Source organism: Paroedura picta, chromosome 4 (assembly GCF_049243985.1).
Source record: "Paroedura picta isolate Pp20150507F chromosome 4, Ppicta_v3.0, whole genome shotgun sequence".
Lineage (NCBI taxonomy): Eukaryota > Metazoa > Chordata > Lepidosauria > Squamata > Gekkonidae > Paroedura > Paroedura picta.
The window spans coordinates 72,227,600-72,240,632 of NC_135372.1; the positions used below are offsets into that span (position 1 = coordinate 72,227,600).

Here is a 13,033-nt window from a genome sequence, read left to right on the forward strand (position 1 = left end):
TGCTCAGTAGCATTCCTCTCACTTCACACAATGCCAGCGAACTCTGGCGCAACTTGGCCGTTTTTCTCTTAGGCGCGGCCGGAGGCTCCCTCTCTTCCCTTGGGCTGGCCGGCTCCGCCTACTGCCAGGAGCGAAGCGAGGCCGAGCCGCGCGGCTGCAGCAGGATGGCCGGCGTGCCGAGACGGGGAGCGGGAGATTCTCTAGCCGGCTTCAGGCGGGGCGCGGGCGATGGCGAGGCGAGCGCTGCCAGGGTGCCTCAGGGGCTGATCCGAGCGGCCCGCAAGAGCGGCCAGCTAAACCTCTCTGGCCGGGAGCTCACCGAAGGTGAGCGGCGTCTCCTCCCCGAGCCCAAAGCTGCGCCTCTTTCGCCGCCCCGTCTCTGAGGCGGGAATGCACACCGGGGGGGGCGGGGGGGGCGGGCTAGGAGGCAGACAAAAGGCCTGTTGCTACCGCTGCTGCCGCCTCCCCCCTTCTGGAGGTTGGGTTGTGCCGGGCTTTGAACGGCGGGGCGCGGAGGTTTCTCTCAGATCGCTTCCATTTCTTTCTAATAACCAGAGATTTAGGCTTAAGGCACGCCCGCCTTTCTTATTGCATTGGATCGTTTTCACACAGTAACGGAACAAAACAAGAGAGGGTGGACGAGAGAGAGAAATCTGAAGCAGGTGGGGTGGGGGTCTGGATCCATCATCTAGACTCTCAGGAAAGGAACAGGCTGCCTGCTATAGGCTGCATTTAACAGTGATTTATACTGCAACTGCAAAGGGCAGCAATGTGACTCTGTTGAAAGAAAATAAAACAGGCCACTGGGACCGGAACGATTGATATTTATTTTCCATGTAAGTTTCTGTAAGGACTCACCTCTTGCAGATTTGAGACTGCAGTTGGTATTCATTGGCATTGTTAGGCAAGCCACCTTTCTCACATGGGTTCAACACCGGTTATACAAGAGTGAGTCAATACAGTCAACAGGATGAGACAGTCAATAAACCATGCAATAGGCTGAGGGTTATAGAAGCAACCAGACATTTAAAAACAAATTGAAGCAAACTTAAGTATTGACACATTCAGTTATGCAAAATTACATAGTAGGATCTTACATATAGCAAGCTGTACATAGTAGTGTACTGTATATTTCCTAATAATTTGCCCAAGTAATTTTGTAAATCATTTTGTATAGTGCATTCCTATTGCCTGCACAGAAAACCCTTCTTTATTATTCAGTTTTGCATAGGTGGCTGAAAGCCAGGAGAATAGAAACCTCCTTGGCCTCCTATGGCAGGACACACTGGGGAAGTTATGGGTGATTTTGCCTATTTGCAGCTTGACACTTACTGAAGGCTCTGCTTAGATGTGCAAAGATGTGCTTAGTCCTGTTGAATACAGAGAATTTTGGTTGTATGTGTGTAGAATTGTGCCAAACTTTTTACAAACTGAGATTGTTTATTTGTTTATTATATTTATATATACCACCCTCCCTTTTGGCTCAGTGCGGTTTATATTATGACTCGTATGAGGTACAGTACAATGAAAATTCAATATGAAACTTATTTAACAGTGAACTTGTATCAAGCAGTGTAATACAATAACAAATGTATCAAACGGAACAAGTTTAAGTAAACTGATTAAATGTTTTCCTTCTTTTCATTTTTTTGTATCACTGGAGTCTGTTTTGAAGATAAGGTGGTGAAAAGAATGGCTATAACTGCAAAAGCAAAAGAATTATTGCTGAAGAAAGCTGTACATTGAAATGTCATTTTTTTGTTTGTGTGCAGTACCTTTACATGTCTGGCGGATAAATATGGATACTCCAGAAGAGGCCCATCAGAATCTCTCTTTTGGTGGTGATGATCGCTGGTGGGAGCAAACTGATCTTACCAAGCTGAACCTATCTTCAAATAAACTGACATGTCTTTCTGGAGATATCACATTTCTGCCTGCTCTCACTGTGCTTGATGTGCGTACAGTCACAGCCTTGATTAATGTTGTTGTCATAGTGTCAGCCACTAATAAACAGTAGAGGAAACAGACACTTTCATTAGATATATGTTAAATGTTGAGGTACAGAGACTTTACAGTGAAGAGATGCTTGGTGTATCAGCCAGCTGGCATCATGGTAGAGAGAATAGTGAAAACTAACAACTAGGATATACTAAGAGCTAGTGTGATGGCTGGGGCTAGAGTGCTGGACAGATTGGAGGAAACCAAGGTGTGAAACCCTGCTGTGCCATGATTTGACAAGTCACCATCTCTTGGACCATTTATGCACAGTGGGAAAAGGCCAGGCTGGCACTCGCAAGACAGCAGGGCAAATCCCCACTTACGCATGATGTGGCCGCCAACCTGGCCCCCTCCCAACAATGCCCCATAATGAGGGAGTGCTTATTTTTTCAGCTTCCCTTTTCTGTTGCGGGTGCCATTGGCAGCCATGTTGGATCAAACTTATGCACACCTGCCTACGGTGTCCCAGCAGGGACAGAAAACATCCTGTTAGGCTTTGGGGGTGCCATGGAACTGAATGGGGTGTTATTATTTTTTTTCCTTCCACAAAGGTGGGATTGCATTGGCATGCAATCCCATCCTTGTGGAAGTATTCCCTCCTGCCCCCCCGCTGCTGCAGAGAAATGCATCGGAACCCACCAAAATTGGGTGGACCATGTCCAGTGGAGAAAATCTTCAGCACACGAGAAATGGCGGGGCATGCTGCCCTGCTGCAAGAACCCAGCACTAGCTTGGTGCGGCTGCCGCCATGAATTAAACATAGTGTAGCAAATTTTGTAGTCTTATCAAGAAAAAATATGGGTATGTGTGGGGATGATGTTGATAGTAAAAATTATGTATGCTGCAAAGAAATTCTTTCGGAAATTCTGAGGTCAGAGCCCAGGGAAGGAAAAAAAACTTTTTATGTTTTTTTCTGGGGGGGGAAATGGAAATTGGGGGGGAAAGAACTAAGAGCAAAAGCAGGATAGAATGGAGAAAACCCTCCCTTTTAGCAATTTTTGCTATTGATGATATCATGCTGTCCTATCAAATCTAATTCTAGTATGAACAGCAAAAAATACATCATTTATAACTTAGCATGTAAAATAGCAATATTTGTTGTATGTTTATAGTTAAAAACACCTTAATGTTCTACAAACAAAATTATGACTATACTTAATACTTGAGAGGAAACTGCAGGCATGTGCAGCCTATGCTTTCATAGCACATATACCAGCCTTTCTCAACTTTTTAATGGGTGATAAACTCCTGAAACATTCTTCAGTCTTCAAGAAGCCCCAGAAGTAGCATGATTGTGCAGAATATGATAGGGAAGCGTAGCTGTATATACACCCACCCGGGGCTCCTCCTCAATTACCACTGGGAACTCTGAGTTTGAAACTCCCAGATCTCATCAAATGGGCCCAAGGATGGACCCTAGGGAAGTATAATCTAGCCCCACAATGTCTTAGCCATATTACCATTCTTTAAGCCTTCTGGCACTTCAGAATGTTGCAGTATCAGTTGCTATCATCTGGTGGATATCTTTGATTATATGTCTAAGTCTCCAGAGTAAAGGCTGGCATAGAAGAATTCTTCAGTGGTAGGATATAAGAAGATAAATGAATTAACTTCTCTTTATAAAACCCAATTTTTATCACATTTTATATTTCTTTCTTGTATCCAGGTCCATGACAACCAACTGACATGTCTTCCTTCTGCTATAGGATCACTGGAAAACCTTCAGAAACTTAATGTGAGGTAAACGTGATTGTACTAACTTTTTACAGAAAAATGTTCATGAAGTAGATGGGAAACTGTTTAATGTACAGCAGCGGTTCGCAACCTTTTTCTGGTTGCGGACCGCTGCCAAGGGGTGAGGTAGAGGGAGACCTGGGGGCCCGCGCAAACGCACATGCGCGGACCTGCCGCGCATGTGAGTTTGCGCCCCCAGCGAGGGCGCAAACACATGCGTGGCGGCTCTGCACATGCACACATGCACGAAACTGCTGCGAGTGCATGTTTGCGGCCCCACTGGGTGCAAACACACATGTATGGCAGGTCAGCGCATGCGCTTTTGCGCCACTGGCGTGCCGGTGGTCACGCTTCCCTCTCCCCCCCACCCCGCAGCAGGAAGCTTGCCAGGCCGCAAGCTGATCGGCCGCTTCGGCAACCAATTTGCTCATGGCCTGGCAAGCTTCTCGCTATGGGGGGGCGGGTAGAGGGAGTCATGGCCCACTGCCGAGGCTCTTGCGGCCCGGCACCAGGCCATGGACTGGGGGTTGTAGACCACTGATGTACAGGTCCTCATCTCTAATAAAAGAGTAACTTCTTAGAGTGTTCCTTGTTTTAACAACACTGTTTTAACAGGTTAAGATAAAAATTGTATGTTCTTTTTCTAGCAGTGTACCGGTACAATGTGAAAATATATCATCAAAACATATATGAAAACATGCAAGTTTTCTTGTTATTTCTATGACATTTTGCAGATTATTTTCTTTTTTCTAAAATTTTTCCATAACTGTGGCATGTTAAAACTTGATTTTCATTGTACATTGTATATAAAGAGCTTTCTTAATTATTAGAATGAGTGTCTGGCTTAGTTGGTTACTTTAAAGCATAGCTTTTAAATTGAAGATTGTAAATAAATGTATGTTGCACATAAGAATTTCTGGATAAAAGTGTCTTGGTGAATTGATTAGTTTATGCAACTATATGTCTCATAGTACTTTAGGGCTTAATTCCTAATAATAAGACTCATTGATGACAATGGAACTTACATTTAAAAGAGGATTGGGCAATACCATAGGTGTGTGCAGACAGGCAGACTAGAAAAAAAAATTCTGTGAACTAATAATGTTTGTGAACTTGCTTGCAAGGCTGCCTTAGAACAAATATATACTGCTGAATTCTTACTTTATCAATAGTCATAATAAACTGAAAGACATACCAGGAGAACTGATCCATCTAAAGCATTTGAAGACTCTGTTTCTGGAGCACAATGAATTGAGTCACTTGCCAGATGAATTTGGACAGCTTGTGAGTTTGGAAGAGTTAGTAAGTAGAGAGCTTTTGCTATGCCTTTTTTTCTTCTGGTAATATTTACTACTACTATTAGTTATTATCAGTTTTATTTTACAGCTGATGGAAGATGCTGTACCCAGTAGAGGAGAATTGGCTCTAACAGTACTCCCAAGATGTAAAACAATATTTTACTCAACTTGTTGTTTTACATGCTGCTTCAGGTATCACTATTAGGAATAACTGGGTATTATTTAACTTGGGTACTTTCTCACCTCTTAATTTCAGATAACTTATGAATTGGTTCACCATTATGTTCCTAATGAAAAATCTCTGTGAAGCCTGATTTTATTGCTTGCTTTCCATTGTTAAAAGTTAATTTACTTCTGCCCTCTGGTTCTCTGTGAAAATTCCAGTCCATAAGGGAATCTTTATACTTATCTCAGTGTTATGCTTACTCAAGGTCTTGTAACAAGGGATATTTTCAAAAGTTTCTGGGAAATGCAAATTCACTGGATATGCTTGTTGATTCCTAAATAATAATTTAAAAATTGAGACAAGACTCCCCTTTGTAGAATGGATTCTTCATTAGTAAGGCTTCTTCTTATGTAAACTTGTTTAATAATTATAGCTTTTGCATAGAACTGAAATGTAAAATGAAGAATGTAAAGCCAAAAATCCTATCCACATATGCACTGAAGAGATCTGAACTTGAAGTTACTCTCTTAAGTCTTGGTGGGTAACATACATTTAGGTATTTTTATATAGCTTCTGCAGTTCCACACTCTCCCTCCTCCCCAAATACATCTGCAAAACTATAATTTAAAAGGGAAACTTGAAGTGGAGAGATAAGGGTGTTTTATTTTTTCTCTTCCAACTACTTTCTATTTGAAAATCCCCTCCCCCAAGGTTTTGTCCTCCAAGTAGAAAACTTTTTGGAATTTATTCTGTTTTCCTCTTTTTAATTGCACTCCCTGGGGCTGTATTCTGTGTTTTCTTTTTGATCACATGCAAAGATAATCATGGAACTACAAGTAATGCATAGTTATGTCCATAGCCAAATAGTTAGACGAGTTCATTATTCACCAGAACCTGTTCCTAGTGGTTAAGTAGTATGTAGCATAAAGTACAGACTTTGAACTTTCCCTTTTTAAAGGGATACTATGGAGTTCAAACTAACAAAGTACAACAGTGATATCTTTTGCACGACAGGGCAGCTTTTTCAAACTTTAATAGGTAACAACATATTTCTAGTTACATGAATAGATCCCCACCATGTATACATTTAGTAACAGTAATACAGTTGCTGCCATATAATATATGGCAGAGGCATAAGAGGGAAACTAATCAATTAACAGCAAAGTTTAAAGGTATCCCCTGTGCAAGCACCGAGTCATGTCTGACCCTTGGGGTGACGCCCTCTAGCGTTTTCATGGCAGACTCAATATGGGGTGGTTTGCCAGTGCCTTCCCCAGTCATTACCGTTTACCCCCCAGCAAGCTGGGTACTCATTTTACCGACCTCGGAAGGATGGAAGGCTGAGTCAACCTTGAGCCGGCTGCTGGGATTGAACTCCCAGCCTCATGGGCAAAGCTTTCAGATGGCTGCCTTACCACTCTGCGCCACAAGAGGCTCTTAACAGCAAAGTTTATAAATTGCTTAATTTAGTGAAGTTTTCCTAGGGAGTATTTGTTAGTATTGCTAGTTCAGGTACACACGTGCTGCTTGTTAAGAATCTCAGGTTTTAATTTAGAAATGATTCTGATTTATTTTATTAAGCAATTTTATTTCTTCCCTTTCTTTAGGATGTTTCCAATAATCATATTGCTAGCATCCCTGTGAGTTTTTCTTCTCTCACAAGCTTGGTTCGTCTCAATTTGGCTTCTAATCAGCTGAAAAATCTGCCAATAGAGATCAGTATAATGAAAAGTAAGGTGGTTTTAAAGTTTGCCTTGAAGATTTTTGTTGTCTTTTTATTGTAAAATTCAAAATTATATAACTACTAGCAAGAAAGCCCATTGCAACCAGGAATGCAATGGGCGCTAGGACCCCGGGGACACCGGCAGGCGCAGATCTCTCTCTCTCTCTCTCTCTCTCTCTCTCTCTCTCTCTCTCTCTCTCTCTCTGTCTCTCTGTCTCTCTCTCTCTCTCTCTCTCTCTCTCTCTCTCTTTCTCTTTCTCTCGCAGCAGGAGCCATAGGAGGTAATCAGGGCTCCTTATAGCGGGGAAGCAAGGGTAGTTTGCAGTTTGGGGCTCGTTTGCAGCTTGTCCCTCTCTCTCTCTCTCTCTCTCTCTCTCTCTCTCTCTCAGTGCGAGCCTTAGCAGGTAATCAGGGGTCGTTTGCAGTTGGCAGGGCTCCCTGTGTCTCTCTCAGGCGTCTGAGAGCAAAATGGCTAGCCTCCAGGGAAGGAGGGTGGAAGCTGGAAAGGGAGGGCCAATCAGGGCCCTCCCTCTCCCTGATTGGCCCCTATTCCATCTCGGACAGCCAGGACAATCTCCACCCCCAGAGCTGTTTCACAAATAGAGGAACAATGGATAAGGATAACAGAAAAGTGCATAGGGATCAACTTTATTATTTAATTCCGATATATTGCAAATGTTATCCATGTCACAGTATGTTTGATAGCTCGCATTCCAGAATACCTTTTTGTAAAACGTATTTTAAGATATAGTACTGTAATCCAGATTGTTTTGAACAGTCAACATGATAATAGTACAGTTGCTTTTGCCTAGTAAGTTACTGTAAGCGTCGTTGCAGCTGTGAACAAATTCACTAGAAACTCTGAAATCAGTGTTACAAGTAGTACTTCCAAAGAGCATCACAGAGTTACCTTAAAGTTTTCGTCTCCCTGGGTCAATAAATTTGTTTTTATCTACCCTAGGCACAAGAAATCATGTCCTCATAATAAATAACTCATAGCATTACACCAGTCTGGAAAATTCCCTCAATTATTCTAAAGTGCACTGTCTACTATTTTGGTTTGCATTTTAATGTGGAATTATGTCACAAGAAATGCAAGGTGCTGAAGCTTGCACTATCTTTCTGTAGTATATAATAGAACTTACCCTGCTTACATATTTTCTTTCTCCTGGTTGTTGTCTAATGTTAGAGGTAAACTGTTTTGTGTTTCCATGTTAGAAGTATGCTGTGTTCTGGTGTGTTCTTTTTCTTTAGAAAATACATCTTACTGACTTACTCTTTTCTTGATGTTTATATGGCTTGACTTATCCCTATAGGTTTAAGACAACTTGATTGCACTAAAAATTACTTGGAAACTGTACCACATGAACTTGCAAGTATGGCTTCATTAGAACAACTTTATCTAAGGAGAAATAAATTGCATTACCTCCCCAACCTTCCTTCCTGTAAATTGTTAAAGGTAAGGTGTGTTTGCTGTGAGTAAATTTAATGTTTGTACATGCACTAACAGATGGTCATATTGGAGAGTTTTTCCCCCTTGGCCTGTTGCGGTTCACTAACTTTTGTTCAGGATTAGTTAAAGAGTTACTCCACGGTTATTAAAACTGGGAAAACTAGATAAGGTATATGGAAAATGGGATATCTTACTACATATAGTTGACTAGCAATATGGTGCTTTAGGGCAGCATTTTTAAAAGATGAGGAGAGGTTCAGAGTGAGACAGGCACACGGTATGGCTTTTGTTTTCAAGGGCTTATCCAAAATGTGATTTTTTTAAAAAAAGAGAACCAACATGGTGTAGTGGTTAGCATGTCAGCTCTAGGGCACCCAGGATTTAATCTCCACTCTGCTACAGAAGGTTGCTGGGTGACTTTGAGCCAATCACACACTTAAACTAACCTACTTCCCAGGGTTGTTGTAAGAATAAAATACAGGAATGAGAATATTGTAGGTCACTTTGAATCCCCATTGGGAGTCAAGTGAATTCTAAATGAAGTAAATAAATTAATAAAAACCAAATTTATCAGAATTTTAATCTAATTGCATTTTGGTTTCAGATTCACTTACTTGATCACTGAAAGACATAAAACATTTGCTTCATATAAGAAATGCAGTAAAGATAGCTGAGAACCTTTATAGCAGTATTTCCACACTACCTTTGATGTTCTATTGCACTTAAATTAATGGTTGTTTGCTTTTTATTCTTCTAGGAGTTGCATGTTGGTGAAAATCAGATCGAAGAATTAACTGCTGATCACCTGAAGCATCTGAATTCATTATGTGTGTTGGAACTGAGAGATAACAAGCTAAAATCGTTGCCTGATGAAATTACTTTGCTGCAGGGCTTAGAGCGGCTAGACCTGTCCAACAATGATATTAGCAGGTAGATTAACAACTCCTCTGGTACAGAGGCATATTAGATCGCCTTTTTTGCTTTTGAGTAAGGAATCCAGTTTATTCTTTTGGCGAACTATTGAAAATCATACTTTCCCCCCGTAAAAAAACCCTGAATATTATTCATGAATATTAGTTGGTTTGAATATTGTTAAATCTTCTGTTCCTGTTCCAGGATGATTTCTGAAATGAAGTTTATTTTCGCAGGCTTCCTTATAAGCTAGGCAACTTGCCTCAGCTGAAATTCCTGGCATTGGAAGGAAACCCTTTAAGAACAATCCGAAGGGATGTTTTGCAAGTAACTTCATATTATTTACATATTGTCAGAAATAATTGATATCACCTGGTATCAATGGGTGTGGCAGTTCCCAAGCATTTATGTGCCTTTTTTCTATTTAGAAAGGAACGCAAGAAATTCTGAAGTATCTCAGAAGTAAAATACAAGGTAAATATCTGACAAATAAATGAAACCTTGCAGTAGCTTTAAAGACTTAGACTGTGTGTCAACTATTTCTCTGTGACTAGAAATAACATTTATCCACGTCTGTTTACCTACACAACATCTTCTGTTGTCCACACTGTTCAAGATGGTTTATTAATGCATTTCAAATTAGAGTAGATGTCTTTTGTTGATTCTAAATATATATGTGTCAAGATTATAATGTTTATAATAAAATAGACTGTCAAATATTCATAAGAATTGGTGTTCAGATAGTAGTTTAACAACTTGTCAAACTGACTTTGGTCATATATGTGAATAAAGTGGTTATAAAATTATTTGATTACAGTAAAACTACAGATGCCACAAATTTCACTGTGACTGAAGTTGTGCTGACTAATAAACCAAGCGTTAGATCTCCTTGGGATGCCACCAACTTACTTGACTGTGGTGGTGAACATCTGTGAAGTAAATGGAGTGAAGGAGCTTTATTACTCTCTGTCCTGTGGCCATTTCTAAGCCAAAAAACCATGCCTCAAAACAGTCAGACATATGTCAGCCACAAGAAATGCCAGAGATTCTCAAAGTCAGAGTTTGCATTGGAGGATTTGGAACATTAATGCTTTCATGCTTCTTTTGTCTGCGTATTCTCCCTACCGAAGGCAGCCTTTTATTTTTACAATAGCAAACATATTTACAATGACTGAATTGGGGTGGAGGGGATGATGAACAAGTCTAAGTGGGAACACACGTGCATGTATTACAGATTGTCAACCATTGTCACATAACATATTCAGATGACTTTGAAATGGTAAGACAACCTAGGGAAGGGTTGTGGCATGGTAGAGGTCTTGGTATGTCAGAGGTCCTAGGTTCAATCCTTGGCATTTCCATTGTAAGAAGATCACATAGTTGGAGATGTGAAAGATCCCTGCCTGCAACCCTGGAGATCAGTTGCCAATATGAGTATAATGTACTTTATTATCTTTGTTATTTCACGCATAACAAAGTTATTTCTTAATCGACAGATACTTAAAATACAAATGCTGAATCACAATGTATTATAATTCTGATTAACAGACTTATTTGACTATTCTGGACAATATCTCAAGGGGTGCATTTAAAATATTTCCACTTTTTCAGTGGTGTGTACAGTCTTCCCAACAAGTAGTAGGGTAGCTAAATGTTTTGCTGAGCAACCTAGTGCCTTACAATATTCTTAGTTTGATTATAACCATTACAAGACAATGCCACATGGGATACATTCTCCAATGCTCCTGCACCACAAGGACATAATTAGTTGTTTAAAGGTATACATTTATAATGACCCTCAAGTATTATGGATAGGTAGTAAAAACTCTCCTGTATTTTGTGATATTTAGATAGCGTCCACATTTCTAAAGTACTGGGAAATTTAGATCTAGATATAAAAGTGAGCAAGTTGTAAATGTCAGAGTCTGTACCTCAAGGCAGTTTATACCTTAAAACCTTTGCTTGACTAATTTCTGAGCTTTATGCTGATTGTATAACAATATGGCCAGGAGAGAACATCCTGCACAGTTTTCAGGTTACTTTATTATTACTTTAATAAACTTCCTTCCCCATTTACTCATAAGTAGATCTATCCATACTAAAGAAACAGAACCAGAGGATGGATCATGGCAAATAGTCAAGGAGAGGTTTCTGGCAGCAATATTAGTTAATCTGATAGTGAATCCACCTTGAAGCTTATAACAGAAGTTATTAGACATTATCACCCATTTAGGAAATCCCAGAATACCTCTGAGTAGAGAGCATTGGAGCTGATTGCTCAGATTCCCTGTAAGCCAGCTTCCTGATTTATTTAATTCTGTTTGTTCTTTAAACAGTTGGTGGTGTATTCCAGTGGTGGTGGTGTGTGTGTGTGTGGGGGGGAGATGTTCACATGCCCGGCATGGCGGTGACAGGACTTTGGAGAAAATCCCTGATTATGCCCGATGTCGCCGCCATCCCAGGCCTGGCCCGACCCAGGCCATCGGAAGACCCACATTAAAAGAACACGGGTTCTTCTGTGGGCCAGGGAATGCAGTGGGCTCAGGCAAGGGCTGGGTCGGGCCACCCCTGTGCATAATCGGAGGAGCGAGGCCTTCACGCCCGGCTCCTCCCGCACCCTATGGTGTCCCTGCAGGAATGCCTCTCACTCCTGCCAGCTCAGTGGAGCTGACAAGGGCATCTCCCCATCCCCACCATGATGAGAGAGCAGCATGCTGCTCCCCACCATGCCCCCGATCCCCCCTCCACTATGCCCCCGATCTCCCCTCCACTGCTGCTGCCGGTGCTTCAGCGCACACCTGGCGCTTCCGGCTCCGCATTACCAGCGCCCCCGTGTATAATTGGGGGACGGCGGGGCTTTCGGCCCCAGCGCAATGGCATGGCGGTAGCTGCCACCGTGCATAATCGTTCTTAGAGGCCCCATGATCACATATGACATGGAGGTGAACTGCCTATCAAAAAATTGGCTTGTGACAGTCAAGCAGAATACAAGTCAGGCTATTGGGTGCTAGTTCTGAAAGCCTATCAGGGTTTTGCATAATATATTTCATAAACAGCTCTGCCTACCCTCTCTCACAGCACTGCATGGGATATTATAGGAAAGCTTAAAAGTGGGTTGTGTAATATGTCTGTTTTTCCAAGAAAAAGAGTGGCAAGCTCATTAAAGGAGCTAAAACTATAGGAACACCTACAGCAAGCTGTCTTAGCAGAATGATGCTGCCTTGATTAAGAGTTGGGCCTATAACCCTTAAAATATATACAAAATGCACTTTGTACCCGCTACCTCAGTTACTAACAGGTGTGCTTCAAATGTCCTAATAATTAGAGGCACAGATATTTGCTTATGAAGCTGTTAGCTTGTGAAGCTGTTATTATTTCATTTTTGAAGTTTTAAAATAACTGCAAAATAATAAAAGACTTTGTTGGAAACTAGCAGTATGTTTTGGTCTGAAGTAATTTTTTATCTTAGGCAACTTCTCACTATTTTTCTCTCTCATACTAAGATGTATCTCATTATTTCTTTATCTGGACTGCTCTCTTACCTAGGTGTACTTGTGCTATCTGTGTCCCTTTCTACTTTTTACCATTAAATTATGCTGAAACAGTAGTAGATAGGGGATGAATAAACAGCAGGAAGAGTGAATAGAATGAAACTTGGTGGAATTATTGGGGGGGTTTGAGATGAACAAGTGAGTACCCTGTTTTTGCAGTGAACATTTATGAGAGCACTGTGATCACTCTGCTTTGGG

At 41.2% G+C, this 13,033-nt stretch overlaps 1 protein-coding gene across 3 annotated transcripts in view; it reads left to right on the forward strand.

Moving 5' to 3' along the window:
• LRRC40 (leucine rich repeat containing 40) overlaps positions 1-13,033 on the forward strand; it is a 30,186-nt gene that overhangs the window by 1,794 nt on the left and 15,359 nt on the right. For 2 of the 3 annotated variants that reach the window (XM_077333355.1, XM_077333357.1), the window contains exons 1-9: positions 20-324; positions 1,773-1,954; positions 3,665-3,738; positions 4,905-5,034; positions 6,804-6,927; positions 8,236-8,378; positions 9,130-9,302; positions 9,521-9,611; positions 9,713-9,758. In XM_077333355.1, the coding sequence (XP_077189470.1) occupies positions 165-324; positions 1,773-1,954; positions 3,665-3,738; positions 4,905-5,034; positions 6,804-6,927; positions 8,236-8,378; positions 9,130-9,302; positions 9,521-9,611; positions 9,713-9,758 (1,123 nt within the window). In that variant the 5' untranslated portion in view covers positions 20-164. Of the gene's footprint in view, positions 1-19; positions 325-1,772; positions 1,955-3,664; positions 3,739-4,904; positions 5,035-6,803; positions 6,928-8,235; positions 8,379-9,129; positions 9,303-9,520; positions 9,612-9,712; positions 9,759-13,033 lie in introns of those variants that run through there. The other variant, XM_077333356.1, reaches the window with a different exon arrangement.